General features: G+C 50.1%; 1 protein-coding gene across 1 annotated transcript in view; it reads left to right on the forward strand.

The window, feature by feature from the left end:
- ATRNL1 (attractin like 1) overlaps positions 1-18793 on the forward strand; it is a 656009-nt gene that overhangs the window by 361407 nt on the left and 275809 nt on the right. The window contains exons 23-24 of the mRNA XM_083149894.1: positions 2755-2849; positions 6490-6568. Of these exons, the coding sequence (XP_083006020.1) occupies positions 2755-2849; positions 6490-6568 (174 nt within the window). The remainder of the gene's footprint in view (positions 1-2754; positions 2850-6489; positions 6569-18793) is intronic.

The raw sequence follows: 18793 nt of genomic DNA on the forward strand, positions 1-18793 counted from the left end.
TTAAATACCCGAAACGGCATAGACCGTGGAAGTAATAAACTTCACCTGATTGCTTCACCTAAAGCCCCGGAGTGATGCCTGCTTTTTTGAAGGATATATTTGTGGACACCATACCACTAAGAAGGCACCCGGGCAGCAGCATTGTATGATAAGAGCGGGGAGTGCCGGACACCCACACAAAATATATATATATATATATATATATATATATGTCAAAGGTCAGAAAGAACGTCACTCCCGGCTCTTGTTAGTTAACAAATAAGTTTGATCTGTGTGTGTGGCACACACAGATAAAACTTATTTGTTAACTTACAAGAGCCGGGAGTGACGTTCTTTCTGACCTTTGACTTGTATGTACCAGAGGGTTCCTCTGGATGAACGGGCACCCGGGCCAAGCCAGAGCAGTTTGCCAGAGGTGGCTGACAGTGCCGGACCCTTGCACAGACTATATATATATATATATATACTTGGGAGAATGACCCGGCACTGGGATGAAGTAGTAGCTTGGTCCGGTGCCCCACATCCAATTCCAAACGGAGAGGAGAAATAGGTACGTGTATCATGCGGCACTCAGGACAACTTCCATAAAGAAGATACTTGGACACACAGGTGCGTTTCAACGTTTCAATTGTATTTCACAATTCCTGATGAAAATTGTGAAATACAATTGAAACGTTGAAACGCACCTGTGTGTCCAAGTATCTTCTTTATGGAAGTTGTCCTGAGTGCCGCATGATACACGTACCTATATATATATATATATATATATATATATATATATATATATATATATACATATATATTGGGTCCAGAGGGTGGCCGGCACTCCATGCAGCAGCAGACAAACGGGTTGGGTGCCCTCCCAGGAGAGGGGAATGAGACCCACTCCAATATATAACAACACACAGACGGGTGGCACTCCAGAAATGACAATAATCAAACGGTCAGGTGATCCAACGTTTCAAATGTTATTACAACATTTTTCATCAGGGTGTGACACCCTGATGAAAAATGTTGTAATAACATTTGAAACGTTGGATCACCTGACCGTTTGATTATTGTCATTTTTTCTGGAGTGCCACCCGTCTGAGTGTGTTGTTATATATACATATATATATATATATATATATATATATATATATATATATATATATATATAGACATAATACTCCTGTGACAAGTGCCTAACATGCCAATGGTACTCAAAATATTCTCCATCGGCCATAAACCATCATTGATTGCCATCCCAGGTGTGGATTATATAACAGACCTTGGCAAAAAATTAATTATTCACTAGGTCAACACAAACAGAATGTTGACATATGAAAAGGTTGACATAAGTTTTTCAGAGCTCTGAGGAAGGCAGGTCTCGTGCAGGAAGGCAGGTCTCGTGCAGGAAGGCAGGACTCGTGCAGGAAGGCAGGACTCGTGCAGGAAGGCAGGACTCGTGCAGGAAGGCAGGACTCGTGCAGGAAGGCAGGACTCGTGTAGGAAGGCAGGTCTCGTGCAGGAAGGCAGGACACGTGCAAGAAGGCAGGACTCGTGCAGGAAGGTAGGACTCGTGCAGGAAGGCAGGACTCGTGCAAGAAGGCAGGGCTCGTGCAGGAAGGCAGGACTCGTGCAGGAAGGCGGGGCTCGTGCAGGAAGGCAGGGCATGGCAGGACTTGTGCAGGAAGGCGGGGCTCGTGCAGGAAGGCAGGACTCGTGCAGGAAGGCAGGGAATGGCAGGACTCGTGCAGGAAGGTGGGGCTCGTGCAGGAAGGCAGGGCATGGCAGGACTCGTGCAGGAAGGCGGGGCTCTTGCAGGAAGGCAGGGAATGGCAGGACTCACGCCGGAAGGCAGGACTCGTGCAGGAAGGCAGGTCTCGTGCAAAAAGGCAAGTCTCGTGCAGGAAGGCAGGAAATGGCAGGACTCGTGCAGGAAGGCAGGGCATTGCAGGACTCGTGCAGGAAGGCGGGGCTCGTGCAGGAAGGTAAGGCATGGAAGGACTCGTGCAGGAAGGCGGGGCTCGTGCAGGAAGGCAGGACTCATGCAGGAAGGCAGGACTCGTGCAGGAAGGCAGGACTCGTGCAGGAAGACGGGGCATGGTAGGACTCGTGCAGGAAGGCAGGACTCATGCAGGAAGGCAGGACTCGTGCAGGAAGGCAGGACTCGTGCAGGAAGACGGGGCATGGCAGGACTCGTGCAGGAAGGCGGGGCTCGTGCAGGAAGGCAGGACTCATGCAGGAAGGCAGGACTCGTGCAGGAAGACGGGGCATGGCAGGACTCGTGCAGGAAGGCGGGGCTCGTGCAGGAAGGCTGGGCTCGTGCAGGAAGGCTGGGCTCGTGTAGGAAGGCGGGGCTCGTGCAGGAAGGCGGGACTGGTGCAGGAAGGCGGGACTCGTGCAGGAAGGCAGGGAATGGCAGGACTCGTGCAGGAAGACGGGGCTCGTGCAGGAAGGCAGGGTTAGGGGGTGGTGCGGGGAGGCGGGGGAACATGGCAGGGACCTGCGACGAGGGGAGCTCCATTGTAACGGGACACGCGCGCGTCCCCTTCCAAAGTCTGGAATCCACTGCCAGCCCCTGCAATGAGGAGTGTATGACAATACTGATAGGCAGGTACAGTATGTGCCCTCTGTGTAATATTGTGTAGTGTAGTCACAATGCCCCTGTGTATAACAGGATGATGGCCAAGTGCACAGCTTGTGTGCAGTTGGAGAGATATGTATTGCAGCATGATACAATAATGATTGATCTCCTCTGTTTCCCCGCAGACAGCCTTCTGATTGACTATCAGTTTACATTCAGCCTCATTCAGGAAGATGATCGTCATCACACGGCCATCAACTTCATTGCCAACCCCGAGCAGGTGAGGTCACTACACATCAGTGCCTCCGTCACCATCCTCCATACGGCTCCGTGCGTCTGCAGTGCTGTCATTTGCTGTAATTAGGCGGCAGCTCCATCCATTGTACAGATGGTCTCACAAATTCCATGTCGGTTCCAGTCCCTGAGTCATATTCCAGATCTGAGCCAGTGATACATGGGACAGAGCAGGGGACGCGGTGACAGCAGAGCCTGCGCAGGACAGCAGCACCCCACTAATGTCCTACAGAACCAGGACAGTCACATGTGACAGAGAAGGGGACGTGGTGACAGCAGAGCCTGCGCAGGACAGCAGCACCCCACTAATGTCCTACAGAACCAGGACAGTCACATGTGACAGAGCAGGGGACACGGTGACAGCAGAGCCAGCGCAGGACAGCAGCACCCCACTAATGTCCTACAGAACCAGGACAGTCACACGTGACAGAGCAGGGGACGCGGTGACAGCAGCACCCCACCAATGCCCTACAGAACCAGGACAGTCACATGTGACAGAGAAGGGGACGTGGTGACAGCAGAGCCTGCGCAGGACAGCAGCACCCCACCAATGCCCTACAGAACCAGGACAGTCACATGTGACAGAGAAGGGGACGTGGTGACAGCAGAGCCTGCGCAGGACAGCAGCACCCCACTAATGTCCTACAGAACCAGGACAGTCACATGGAACAGAGCAGGGGATGCGGTGACAGCAGAGCCTGTGCAGGACAGCAGCACCCCACTAATGCCCTACAGAACCAGGACAGTCACATGGGACAGAGCAGGGGACGCGGTGACAGCAGAGCCTGCGCAGGACAGCAGCACCCCACTAATGCCCTACAGAACCAGGACAGTGATATGGGACAAAGCAGGGGACAGGGTGACAACAGAGCCAGCGCAGGACAGCAGCACCCCACTAATGCCCTACAGAACCAGGACAGTCACATGGGACAGAGCAGGGGACGCGGTGACTGCAGAGCCTGCGCAGGACAGCAGCACCCCACTAATGCCCTACAGAACCAGGACTGTCACATGGGACAGAGCAGGGGATGCGGTGACAGCAGAGCCTGGCAGGACAGCAGCACCCCACTAATGTCCTACAGAACCAGGACAGTCACATGGAACAGAGCAGGGGACGCGGTGACTGCAGAGCCTGCGCAGGACAGCAGCACCCCACTAATGCCCTACTAAGCCAGGACAGTCACATGGGACAGAGTAGGGGATGCGGTGACAGCAGAGCCTGCGCAGGACAGCAGCACCCCACTAATGCCCTACAGAACCAGGAGAGTCACATGGGACAGAGCAGGGGACGTGGTGACAGCAGAGCAAGCGCAGGACAGCAGCACCCCACTAATGCCCTACAGAACCAGGACAGTCACATGGGACAGAGCAGGGAACGCGGTGACAGCAGAGCCTGCACAGGACAGCAGCACCCCACTAATGCCCTACAGAACCAGGACAGTCACATGTGACAGAGCAGGGGGACACGGTGACAGCAGAGCCAGCGCAGGACAGCAGCACCCCACTAATGCTCTACAGAACCAGAACAGTCACATGTGACAGAGCAGGGGACGCGGTGACAGCGGTTCCTGTGCAGGACAGCAGCACCCCACTAATGCCCTACAGAACCAGGACTGTCACATGGGACAGAGCAGGGGACGCGGTGACAACAGAGCCTGCGCAGGACAGCAGCACCCCACTAATGTCCTTCAGAACCAGGACAGTGATATGGGACAAAGCAGGGGACAGGGTGACAACAGAGCCAGCGCAGGACAGCAGCACCCCACTAATGCCCTACAGAACCAGGACAGTCACATGGAACAGAGCAGGGGACGCGGTGACAGCAGCACCCCACTAATGCCCTACTAAGCCAGGACAGTCACATGGGACAGAGTAGGGGATGCGGTGACAGCAGAGCCTGCGCAGGACAGCAGCACCCCACTAATGCCCTACAGAACCAGGAGAGTCACATGTGACAGAGCATGTGATGCGGTGACAGCAGAGCCTGCGCAGGACAGCAGCACCCCACTATTGCCCTACAGAACCAGGACAGTCACATGGGACAGAGCAGGGGACGTGGTGACAGCAGAGCCAGCGCAGGACAGCAGTACCTCACTAATGCCCTACAGAACCAGGACAGTCACATGGGACAGAGCAGGGGACGCGGTGACAGCAGAGCCTGCGCAGGACAGCAGCACCCCACTAATGCCCTACAGAACCAGGACAGTCACATGGGACAGAGCAGGGGGACACGGTGACAGCAGAGCCAGCGCAGGACAGCAGCACCCTACTAATGCCCTACAGAACCAGGACAGTCACATGGGACAGAGCAGGGGAAGTGGTGACAGCAGAGCCTGCGCAGGACAGCAGCACCCCACTAATGCCCTACAGAACCAGGACAGTCACATGTGACCGAGCAGGGGATGCGGTGACAGCAGAGCCTGGCAGGACAGCAGCACCCCACTAATGTCCTACAGAACCAGAACAGTCACATGTGACAGAGCAGGGGATGCGGTGACAGCAGAGCCAGCGCAGGACAGCAGCACCCCACTAATGCCCTACAGAACCCCTCTGTGTAGTAGTGTACTGTGCATCCTCTGTGTAGCAGTGTACTGTGCATCCTCTGTGTAGTAGTGTACTGTGCATCCTCTGTGTAGTAGTGTACTGTGCATCCTCTGTGTAGTAGTGTACTGTGCATCCTCTGTGTAGTAGTGTACTGTGCATCCTCTGTGTAGTAGTGTACTGTGCATCCTCTGTGTAGTAGTGTACTGTGCATCCTCTGTGTAGTAGTGTACTGTGCATCCTCTGTGTAGTAGTGTACTGTGCATCCTCTGTGTTATAGTGTACTGTGCATCCTCTGTGTTATAGTGTACTGTGCATCATCTGTGTAGTAGTGTACTGTGCATCCTCTGTGTAGTAGTGTACTGTGCATCCTCTGTGTAGTAGTGTACTGTGCATCCTCTGTGTAGTAGTGTACTGTGCATCCTCTGTGTAGTAGTGTACTGTGCATCCTCTGTGTAGTAGTGTACTGTGCATCCTCTGTGTAGTAGTGTACTGTGCATCCTCTGTGTTATAGTGTACTGTGCATCCTCTGTGTAGTAGTGTACTGTGCATCCTCTGTGTAGTAGTGTACTGTGCATCCTCTGTGTTATAGCGTACTGTGCATCCTCTGTGTAGTAGTGTACTGTGCATCCTCTGTGTAGCAGTGTACTGTGCATCCTCTGTGTAGTAGTGTACTGTGCATCCTCTGTGTAGTAGTGTACTGTGCATCCTCTGTGTAGTAGTGTACTGTGCATCCTCTGTGTAGTAGTGTACTGTGCATCCTCTGTGTTATAGTGTACTGTGCATCCTCTGTGTAGTAGTGTACTGTGCATCCTCTGTGTAGTAGTGTACTGTGCATCCTCTGTGTTATAGCGTACTGTGCATCCTCTGTGTAGTAGTGTACTGTGCATCCTCTGTGTAGCAGTGTACTGTGCATCCTCTGTGTAGTAGTGTACTGTGCATCCTCTGTGTAGTAGTGTACTGTGCATCCTCTGTGTAGTAGTGTACTGTGCATCCTCTGTGTAGTAGTGTACTGTGCATCCTCTGTGTTATAGCCTCCAGTCTGACTTTTACTCTTTGTAACTTTGTTTTATTTGTGTTTTCAGTCAAATAAGAATTTGGACATCTCCATTAATGCTTCCAACAATTTTAACCTCAACATCACCTGGTCTATCGGCTCCACAGGTAATAACCAAATATGTTCATCCTAACGTGTGTCCACACACATCTATCCCCCGTGCGGTATACAGAGCGTGTGAGCTCCACGTGACTCTGTAGTGCTGAGTGTCTTTATATCTACATCAGAATAGGACTCGCAAACAGCTTCTGCTGATTAAAATTATATGTGCCATGCCTATATTCAGTGTGTGACTGCCGCTGTATCTGTATAAGGAATGGAGTGGTACAGTGTTTCTTGTTGCATAGCATTCCGTATGCAGGTAAAAATATCTGTGGTAACAACGGTACCCGACCTTGCCCCCCTCCTGGCCTGACCTCTAGTCCTGCGGTACTAGAATTACAGGATTACCCCTTATTGATACTGTCCCTGTCCATCTCTTCCTCTGCCTCTCTCTATACCTCCTCACAGTATGTATATAGGGGTACAGAGTATATACAGTATATGGGGGTACAGCGTTCCGCAGCTCGCTGGGAATGGTCCTGTTTCTTCTGCGCCTCTTCCTCCCCCCCCGGCCATTGTCATTCCGCTCTCATTAATGACATTTCTTAAACCTCAGATAACTTCCATCTGAATAAAGCTTCATTAACGTGTTCAGTTTTCTCCTTATTCAATTAAAATGACTTTGTAGCAAATGGTTTTGTCATAATGAAATACCCAAAAAATAAAAATGTTGGTGTTATGAAATGTTATGATTTTAATTAAGATAAATTGCTTCTCACTCGCAGGGAGACAAAGATTCCAGATTCACAATTAATTATTAACCTTAACGTTGATATCAGACAATGGGCTTCTTCTGCTGGAGGAGATAGGGCGCCCTCTGGGGCGCTGACACCCCTGTTTCCCACGTTCTCTTCTCTGGTGACATGCACATCCTTTGTCTGCAAAGTTTCTCCTCTTGGTGCCGGTGACTTTAGAAACAGGCGTCGGAGAAGGACGTGGGGCCGGTGGGAGATGGTGAATGAGAGCTATGAATCATGCGCAATTGTCTTCTGCACTGCGCAGCGCCAGCAGCATGTGACAGGGCTAATAGATTTACATATATTAATAGGGCAGAATTGCCACAGATAAAGCGGCCTCCCCTATGGGAGAAGATGGGATCTGCCGAGGAGGGAGTGACGTTTACAGCCGGGTGCCAGCCTCGCTCACCAACTCTGACATTCAGACTAGTTAGCGAGCACTTAAACCCCGCCCGCCGCGCCAGCATGTGAATGGATGTGTACACTGACAAACTATCATTCTATGGACGCCGACTGTGGCTGGAGACCCTGCTGACCACATGGGCAATGGCTGCCGCGGCACTGAAGTGGTTAACCCTCCATGCCCACCGCAACTATGGGAAATGGGCGCATGGCGCCAAAGTTGAAATTGTTAACGGCGTTGGGCGACGAGTGTTTAAAATATGAAAAAAACAATTGATTTAGTAATGTTGGGGCCCCGTGGAAGCCCTTCCTTTCTAACCTTGCATGTTGGAGAGCTGGGCCGGCGGTGTGCCGGGAGCAGCTATGCTATGGGAGGCTCCAGCCTGCTGTATGATGCGCCGCAGCTGCGCTCCATCCACAGGCAGGGGCCGGAGGCAGTCGGTGGCTGCAGCCGGGAGTCCGGATCCTGTGGTTCCCATCGTGCAGCGCCCGGAAAAGAAAGGAACATTGGTTCTCCTTTGCCATCGATGTAGGGAAACCATCTGGTTTTGCCATTTACATTGATGGCAAAAGAATTCAACATCGGCTATAAACCATCGATTTCAAATCATTGATGGCCATCCCTAGAGCAGAGATGTGGGTGCGCTGCAGCCCCGGACCGCTCCCGGCGGCTCTAGCGAGGTCACGTACAGAATGGAGCTGCTAGCGGGCTTGGGTGCGCTGCAGCTGCTAGCGAGGCAGTATCAAAATTAACCCTGCTGTGCTGGGGGCCTAGAGGATAGCGGCTGCGCCACATAGCCTCCAGGCATCGGGGGAGGGAGAGAGAGATGGAGCCGCAGGGCTAAGGGAGCCCGGTGCTGAGTGCTGGGCACAGGAAAACAGCAAACCTGCGTTTTTATTTAGAATATGTGCTGTGTCGTGGTTTGGGAGCCTGTGCTGTGCTGTGCTGCACACACGCTCAGTGTATACAGTGTAACACACATATCATTTAAATGTATTGTAAATGTAAAATACACTTACTGGGTTGCTTGTGTCCTAGGGGAATCCATGTGGGCTGCTGGGTTCCCCCAGTTTTTACCCCAATAACTGACTGCCTTCCCAGATAGCCTCCAAGCTGGGAGCTGCAGGGAACATCAGTTCCTAACCAGCTGAATGGTTCCCTGGAGCTCCATGGGGCTCTCAGTCAGCGTGCAGGAGACCCGGGCAGGGGACCAGGGCTGCCCATCGCTGGAGCTCACGTCTGGGCCAGAGGTGTTCAGCTGGTCCCCTGGCAGGCTCCTGGAAGTAGCTTTTGGAGGGGAAACCTTCCCCGTAGCCAGACAGACCGGCACCTGGGTGGTACCTGGCCCTCCAGGTGGGCTGTGGCTCAGAGGAGTAACCACTCCCCTCTGTCCATAAGGGTCAATGCAGAGTATGCATGTGCCCAATACATGCCCGGCTCTGGCACTTAAGATGATTGGTTGTAGACCACAGGGTGGGCTTACCCCCTGTGGTACTGTGTATTAGAGTAATACCCCTTTCACACCAGAAAATGCAGGGACCCACCAGGGAATGTGGCCCAGGGATCATGCCGGGGCATTCCCGGGTTGAGCCCTTTCACACTGGAAAAGTCCCTGCATTTTCTGGTGTGGGAAGGAGGCGGGCAGGTGGCAGGATGGCGGCCTAGATGAGCAGGGGGTGGAGGTTACTCACCCCAGGTTGCTGGTCCTCGGTACAGGCCGGGGATCCACACAGGTGGCGGGCGCGGATGACAGGTCAGACGGCGGGCGCAGATGATGCAGCTCACCGACTGCAGTGAGGGCACCGGAGAGCTGTGTCATCTACATACGCCTCCTGTCCTGTCCTCTGCTCCCGCTGCCTGTGTGGATCCCCAGTCTGACAGAAAACCGAGTACTGGTAACCCGGGTGAGTACCCCTACCCCTTTCACACCGGCCAGGTCCCCGGGTTGAACTTGGGAAAAACCCTGTTACATAGCAGGGTTGAATCCCAGGAAATTTTCCCAGGATTTTGTCTTGGGAACCTTACACACCAGCACTAGCCTCCCAACACGGGAATTTAGGCTGGTGTGAATATGGTCCCAGATAATAGGAGGGCCTGTGAGCCCTGAAAGCTGTACATCTGTCTGGATCTGAAAGCTGTACATCTGCATGTGAGCCCTGAATGCTGTACTTCTGCCTGGTTCTGAAAGCTGTACATCTGCCTGGATCTGAATGCTGTAACATCTGCCTGGATCTGAATGCTGTACATCTGCCTGGATCTGAATGCTGTACATCTGCATGTGAGCCCTGAATGCTGTACTTCTGCCTGGATCTGAAAGCTGTACATCTGCCTGGATCTGAATGCTGTAACATCTGCCTGGATCTGAATGCTGTACATCTGCCTGGATCTGAATGCTGTACATCTGCCTGGATCTGAATGCTGTACATCTGCCTGGATCTGAATGCTGTACATCTGCCTGGATCTGAATGCTGTACATCTGCCTGGATCTGAATGCTGTACATCTGCCTGGATCTGAATGCTGTACATCTGCCTGGATCTGAATGCTGTACATCTGCCTGGATCTGAATGCTGTACATCTGCCTGGATCTGAATGCTGTACATCTGCCTGGATCTGAATGCTGTACATCTGCCTGGATCTGAATGCTGTACATCTGCCTGGATCTGAATGCTGTACATCTGCCTGGATCTGAATGCTGTACATCTGCCTGGATCTGAATGCTGTACATCTGCCTGGATCTGAATGCTGTACATCTGCCTGGATCTGAAAGCTGTAACATCTGCCTGGATCTGAAAGCTGTACATCTGCCGGGAGCTGAATGCTGTAACATCTGCCGGGAGCTGAAAGCTGTACATCTGCCTGTGAGCCCTGAATGCTGTACATCTGCCTGTGAGCCCTGAAAGCTGTACATCTGCCTGGATCTGAAAGCTGTACATCTGCCTGTGAGCCCTGAAATCTGCACATCTGCGTGGATCTGAAAGCTGTACATCTGCCTGGATCTGAATGCTGTCCATCTGCCTGGATCTGAAAGCTGTACATCTGCCTGGATCTGAATGCTGTACATCTGCCTGGATCTGAATGCTGTACATCTGCCTGGATCTGAATGCTGTACATCTGCCTGGATCTGAATGCTGTACATCTGCCTGGATCTGAATGCTGTACATCTGCCTGGATCTGAATGCTGTACATCTGCCTGGATCTGAATGCTGTACATCTGCCTGGATCTGAATGCTGTACATCTGCCTGGATCTGAATGCTGTACATCTGCCTGGATCTGAATGCTGTACATCTGCCTGGATCTGAATGCTGTACATCTGCCTGGATCTGAATGCTGTACATCTGCCTGGATCTGAATGCTGTACATCTGCCTGGATCTGAATGCTGTACATCTGCCTGGATCTGAATGCTGTACATCTGCCTGGATCTGAATGCTGTACATCTGCCTGGATCTGAATGCTGTACATCTGCCTGGATCTGAAAGCTGTAACATCTGCCTGGATCTGAAAGCTGTACATCTGCCGGGAGCTGAATGCTGTAACATCTGCCGGGAGCTGAAAGCTGTACATCTGCCTGTGAGCCCTGAATGCTGTACATTTGCCTGGATCTGAAAGCTGTACATCTGCCTGTGAGCCCTGAAAGCTGTACATCTGCCTGGATCTGAAAGCTGTACATCTGCCTGTGAGCCCTGAAATCTGCACATCTGCGTGGATCTGAAAGCTGTACATCTGCCTGGATCTGAATGCTGTCCATCTGCCTGGATCTGAATGCTGTCCATCTGCCTGGATCTGAAAGCTGTAACATCTGCCTGGATCTGAATGCTGTAACATCTGCCTGGATCTGAATGCTGTAACATCTGCCTGGATCTGAATGCTGTAACATCTGCCTGGATCTGTATGCTGTACATCTGCCTGGATCTGAATGCTGTACATCTGCCTGGATCTGTATGCTGTACATCTGCCTGGATCTGTATGCTGTACATCTGCCTGGGAGCCCTGAAAGTTGTACATCTGCCTGGATCTGAATGCTGTTCATCTGTCTGGATCTGAATGCTGTACATCTGCCTGGATCTGAATGCTGTACACCTGCCTGGATCTGAATGCTGTACATCTGCCTGGATCTGAATGCTGTACATCTGCCTGGATCTGCCTGGATCTGAATGCTGTACATCTGCCTGGATCTGAATGCTGTACATCTGCCTGGATCTGAATGCTGTACATCTGCCTGGATCTGAATGCTGTAACATCTGCCTGGATCTGAATGCTGTACATCTGCCTGGATCTGAATGCTGTACATCTGCCTGGATCTGAATGCTGTACATCTGCCTGGATCTGAATGCTGTACATCTGCCTGGATCTGAATGCTGTAACATCTGCCTGGATCTGAATGCTGTAACATCTGCCTGGATCTGAATGCTGTAACATCTGCCTGGATCTGAATGCTGTAACATCTGCCTGGATCTGAATGCTGTACATCTGCCTGGATCTGTATGCTGTACATCTGCCTGGATCTGAATGCTGTACATCTGCCTGAATCTGAATGCTGTACATCTGCCTGGATCTGAATGCTGTACATCTGCCTGAATCTGAATGCTGTACATCTGCCTGGATCTGAATGCTGTAACATCTGCCTGGATCTGTATGCTGTAACATCTGCCTGGATCTGAATGCTGTAACATCTGCCTGGATCTGAATGCTGTAACATCTGCCTGGATCTGAATGCTGTAACATCTGCCTGGATCTGAATGCTGTAACATCTGCCTGGATCTGAATGCTGTAACATCTGCCTGGATCTGAATGCTGTAACATCTGCCTGGATCTGAATGCTGTAACATCTGCCTGGATCTGAATGCTGTAACATCTGCCTGGATCTGAATGCTGTACATCTGCCTGGATCTGAATGCTGTAACATCTGCCTGGATCTGAAAGCTGTACATCTGCCTGGATCTGAATGCTGTAACATCTGCCTGGATCTGAATGCTGTAACATCTGCCTGGATCTGTATGCTGTAACATCTGCCTGGATCTGAATGCTGTAACATCTGCCTGGATCTGAATGCTGTAACATCTGCCTGGATCTGAATGCTGTAACATCTGCCTGGATCTGAATGCTGTAACATCTGCCTGGATCTGAATGCTGTAACATCTGCCTGGATCTGAATGCTGTAACATCTGCCTGGATCTGAATGCTGTAACATCTGCCTGGATCTGAATGCTGTAACATCTGCCTGGATCTGAATGCTGTACATCTGCCTGGATCTGAATGCTGTAACATCTGCCTGGATCTGTATGCTGTAACATCTGCCTGGATCTGAATGCTGTAACATCTGCCTGGATCTGAATGCTGTAACATCTGCCTGGATCTGAATGCTGTAACATCTGCCTGGATCTGAATGCTGTAACATCTGCCTGGATCTGAATGCTGTAACATCTGCCTGGATCTGAATGCTGTAACATCTGCCTGGATCTGAAGGCTGTAACATCTGCCTGGATCTGAATGCTGTACATCTGCCTGGATCTGAATGCTGTAACATCTGCCTGGATCTGAATGCTGTAACATCTGCCTGGATCTGAATCCTAGAGATAGGAGCAGAGATCTTTTCAGAACTTTGAGCAAATAAACATATTTTGCCTCAATGACGACCGTTTTCATCTTGCAACCAATAGGAATATGCCTAGTCCCGTTCTCCTCCTGTACTGGTTAATGCATCCAGCGTCGACCTGCTCCTCTCTGCCAGCTACCGTAGCAGAGGCCTGGTCTGTGACCAGTGGGGAACCAACCGACGCCAGTTGGGGGTGTCAGCAGTGGGTCGATGCATACACCCCAGCAGGTAGTACTCAGGTGCCAGCGTTTGGGGCTGAGGAGGTAACAATGGTTCCAGACTCCACGTGGTAGGAGTATGGTGATGGCAGTGATATCCCTGCCCACTGCGTAGTGGGCGGAGTCAGTAACAGGCGGGTACTGATGGTAACACGTAATCCCCTATTGACCAGGACCCGTGAGACCAGGAACCGCCTTTTGTAGACCCGATGGGCGTAGCCAGAGCGTAAGGGCAGGCGTCCGGTCACACTGACCATCAAATGATTTTTCACCCGATAGCAGTTATGAGTCGGTCTGATCTGACTTTTATCTGGGCAGGAGATGGCCAAAAAGGGGGCGGGCACTGGAGTCATGTGACCTGAAAATCAGCCCCCAGAGCAAATTTGCAGGGGACCGAGTAAACTCGAATCAGGCCCCAAGTAACATGGCATCCGAGCTGCAGGCAGTTTGTAGGGGAACGGGACCGAATAAGTTTACTTGTTTGAGCGAACGGGGCAGGGACGAGCGGTGCGTGCTGATGTACGCTTCCACATCATCGCTGGCCACCGCCGCTCATCTGCTGGTATCACCAGGGAGTGGTCATCTATACATAGCGCCCTCTACGGAAAGCCGTCCACCCCGGGAAAATCACTGAAATGAGCAATAAACGCTCCATGTGTACGCAGTGTGTATGTACTAAGCAGTTTTCAGCCCAGCGGTTTACCCATAATCGTTTCCATACATGCTGTGCAAAATCACCCAGTGTGTATGGACCTTAGATTGTGCACTTGTTGTGGTTTACTTGCAGTCTCCTAGGTAACATTGTGTTGGCCATGTGAATGTTACTGGTGTTCTTGCTCATGCAGAACGTTTGCTACGGGTCTCTCAGAAGCAAAATTCTGACCTTTTTTTAAAATCTACAAATGGTGCCAAAATGCCAAATTGCGTGACATCATATTTTCAAAAATGTATGAAATAAATGGTCAGGTGGGGGGAGCGGGCGGCTGTACATGATATACACCCCGCCCTCCCCCGTTATGTACTGCTTATATACATACGTGGCGCTACCATTCCTCCGCCCGTACCCTCAGCACCCTCACCTCACGCCTCTGACGAGACCTCAGTCTTCCCCTGCTGTCATTGTAGGTTTGATAGGCTTCTGCATTGCACAGCGCTGGGGCACATGTTGGTGCTATGAAGTAAGGACAGCAGTCGCAAGAGATGGCACTTTCCCTGGATATTACACTTATGTCCTAGCTTAGAATGTGTGGGGATTATTCCGGGTTATTCCGCCTTATCACAGCCCCGGACCATAGCACCTTAATTCCTAGTCCGCTGCGCTAATCTCACAATTCTGCCCCTAAGTTAAGTGTGCGTCGTAAATCCCCGATGTAATGTATCACGCAGCCTCCGACGGCGTCTTTCATCGTACGCAGGTTCTCCTCCGGGTTAGCAGTCCATGAATTTTTACTGGCACAATGTGTTAGCGTTCGGCGCGCTGGCTCCGGGGAGCGCACTCAGCCGACGTGTTTACTGTCAAATTTATCTCCTAATAAACTTATTCATACGTTTTCTGAGACGCTGACGATGTTTACTGGATACGCCGTATATTGCTGCATCTTCGCAGGACATAAATACGCTGAATTACTGCAATTTCAGCCGTGGCCTCCTAAATTAGCGAGAGGGTACATGTTGTGTGCGATGATGGGCGTAAAGCGGCGGTTATATGCGATCGGGGGAGATATTTCCAGTCACGCGGTTTCTCCTGACCGGTGATAAGCACACAGGATTCTTCATGTTTACCGCGAGTTGCACCATACATCCCGGTTTAGTGCATCGGGACCTGCGTGGATCGGCTGGTGATGGTTTTTGGTGTACAGATGAGCTCAACGCACTTTCCCAAATAAAAACAAAAAAATAATAAAATTTAACTGACCTTTCCTGTGTCGACCATTTGTCATGTCGGCATTTTGCTTGCACTGACATTTAGTCATTGTCTGTGAGCCAGTCGGACGGTGCTCGTTCCGGTGTCTGGCTGCGGTTCCCGGCTGTGCCCTCAGATGAGAACGTTTCACCTTATTACGGATTGTGTCTACCTGGCAGATCCCGCCGCCCGCCCCTCTGACGGGGCCATTGTGCGGCTGCGGCTGATTGCAGGCTGGTAATTACATCCATATTTATATGAGGGACACTGATGTTCTTCCAAGAGCCGCGCCTGACCCTGTGTGATTGCTGCTATAGTAAGCACGACAATGGGCGCGCTGGCAGGACGCGGATGATTGAGGAATGGGCCGATGGCCGCCTTCCAGCGATAGCCATTTACTGGCCCGTGTCATCTGCATAGATTACATTAGCAATTTATAGGAAACCTGTAAAAATGTCAAGTGGCGGCTTGTGGTAACCTTCCCCACGCTGTAGAAGATGTGACGACCGATCAGGCGGCTGCCAAATGATCATCCCGTAACGCACCACGCCGGCGCACAGGAACCTAGGGTACTAGATGGCAAGCTCTGCAGGCTAGTCGCCAGCCTCAAATTGAATATTTCTAAAAACAGAATTAATTATATTTCCACCAATAAATAGTAGTTACCAACCTGATATCTCTATCGCTGTTGAGAATGTGACAATCACTCCGACCTCTCAAGCTCGCTGCCTAGGTGTTATCCTTGACTCTGAACTTTCCTTTGTACCCCACATTCAATCTGTCTGAAAATCAGGCCACATGCACCTAAAAAACATATTTAAAATTCGCCCTTACCTTACACAGGACACTGCAAAATCTCTAATCCGTAATCTCATCATCTCACGCATTGATTATTGCAATAGTCTTCTTATTGGCCTTCCCCAAGACAGACTCTCACCACTACAGTCCATTATGAATGCAGCTGCGAGGCTAATCTTCCTAGCCAGACGTTCATCGTCTGCAAAGCTACTCTGTCAGTCACTTCATTGGTTACCTGTATTCTACCGTATTCAATACAAAATTCTTCTACTTACACACAAAGCCATAAACCAAACTACACCAACATACATATCTTCTCTTATCTCAAAATATCATCCAACACGACCTCTACGCTCCTCCCAAGATCTGAGTCTCATCCACACTCATTACTCGCTCCCATTCCCGACTGCAGGACTTTCTTCGTGCTGCACCCACTCTGTGGAATGCCCTCCCAAGCACAATAAGACTCTCCTCCAGTTTCCAAACCTATAAGCGTTCCCTGAAGACTCATCTCTTCAGGCAGCTTACCCAATTCCAGAACCAGTCACAGAACCTTGCATTCTGGTGAAATCGATGCAATAAAGAATACAGTATCTATCCTTATGTATCAATGCCTATTTCCCTATAGATTGTAAGCTTGTGAGCAGGGCCCTCCTACCTCTGACTGTCTGTAAATACCCTGTTTGCTGTATCACTGTCCCCTATGTAAAGCGCAACGGAATATGCTTAGCTATATAAGACGCTGTAACGGAATCTGCTGCGCTATATAAGACACTGTAACGGAATCTGCTGCGCTATATAAGACTCTGTAACGGAATCTGCTGCGCTATATAAGACAATGTAACGGAATCTGCTGCACTATATAAGACACTGTAACGGAATCTGCTGCTATATAAGACACTGTAACGGAATCTGCTGCGCTATATAAGACACTGTAACGGAATCTGCTGCGCTATATAAGACACTGTAACGGAATATGCTGCGCTATATAAGACACTGTAACTGAATCTGCTGCTATATATAAGACACTGTAACAGAATCTGATGCGCTATATAACACACTGTAACGGAATCTGCTGCGCTATATAAGACGCTGTAACGGAATCTGCTGCGCTATATAAGACGCTGTAACGGAATCTGCTGCGCTATATAAGACACTGTAACGGAATCTGCTGCTATATATAAGACACTGTAACGGAATCTGCTGCGCTATATAAGACACTGTAACGGAATATGCTGCGCTATATAAGACACTGCAACGGAATCTGCTGCGCTATATAAGACACTGTAACGGAATCTGCTGCTCTATATAAGACGCTGTAACGGAATATGCTTAGCTATATAAGACGCTGTAACGGAATCTGCTGCGCTATATAAGACACTGTAACGGAATATGCTGCGCTATATAAGACGCTGTAACGGAATATGCTTAGCTATATAAGACACTGTAACGGAATATGCTGCGCTGTATAAGACACTGTAACGGAATCTGCTGCGCTATATAAGATGCTGTAACGGAATCTGCTGCGCTATATAAGACACTGTAACGGAATCTGCTGCGCTATATAAGACGCTGTAACGGAATCTGCTGCACTATATAAGACACTGTAACGGAATATGCTGCGCTATATAAGACACTGTAACAGAATCTGCTGCGCTATATAAGACACTGTAATGGAATCTGCTGCGCTATATAAGACACTGTAACGGAATCTGCTGCTATATATAAGACACTGTAACGGAATCTGCTGCGCTATATAAGAGACTGTAACGGAATATGCTGCGCTATATAAGACACTGCAACGGAATCTGCTGCGCTATATAAGACACTGTAACGGAATCTGCTGCTCTATATAAGACGCTGTAACGGAATATGCTTAGCTATATAAGACGCTGTAACGGAATCTGCTGCGCTATATAAGACACTGTAACGGAATATGCTGCGCTATATAAGACGCTGTAACGGAATATGCTTAGCTATATAAGACACTGTAACGGAATATGCTGCGCTATATAAGACACTGTAACGGAATCTGCTGCGCTATATAAGACGCTGTAACGGAATCTGCTGCGCTATATAAGACGCTGTAACGGAATCTGCTGCGCTATATAAGACACTGTAACGGAATCTGCTGCGCTATATAAGACACTGTAACGGAATCTGCTGCACTATATAAGACACTGTAACGGAATCTGCTGCGCTATATAAGACACTGTAATGGAATCTGCTGCGCTATATAAGACACTGTAACAGAATCTGCTGCGCTATATAAGACACTGTAACGGAATCTGCTGCGCTATATAAGATACTGTAACGGAATCTGCTGCGCTATATAAGACGCTGTAACGGAATCTGCTGCGCTATATAACACACTGTAACGGAATCTGCTGCGCTATATAAGACACTAACGGAATCTGCTGCGCTATATAAGACACTGTAACGGAATTTGCTGCGCTATATAAGACGCTGTAACAGAATCTGCTGTGCTATATAAGACACTAATGGAATCTGCTATGCTATATAAGCCACTGTAACGGAATCTGCTGCGCTATATAAGACACTGTAACGGAATCTG

This window comes from Crinia signifera, chromosome 6, assembly GCF_055691185.1.
Source record: "Crinia signifera chromosome 6, ASM5569118v1, whole genome shotgun sequence".
NCBI classification, from domain to species: domain Eukaryota; kingdom Metazoa; phylum Chordata; class Amphibia; order Anura; family Myobatrachidae; genus Crinia; species Crinia signifera.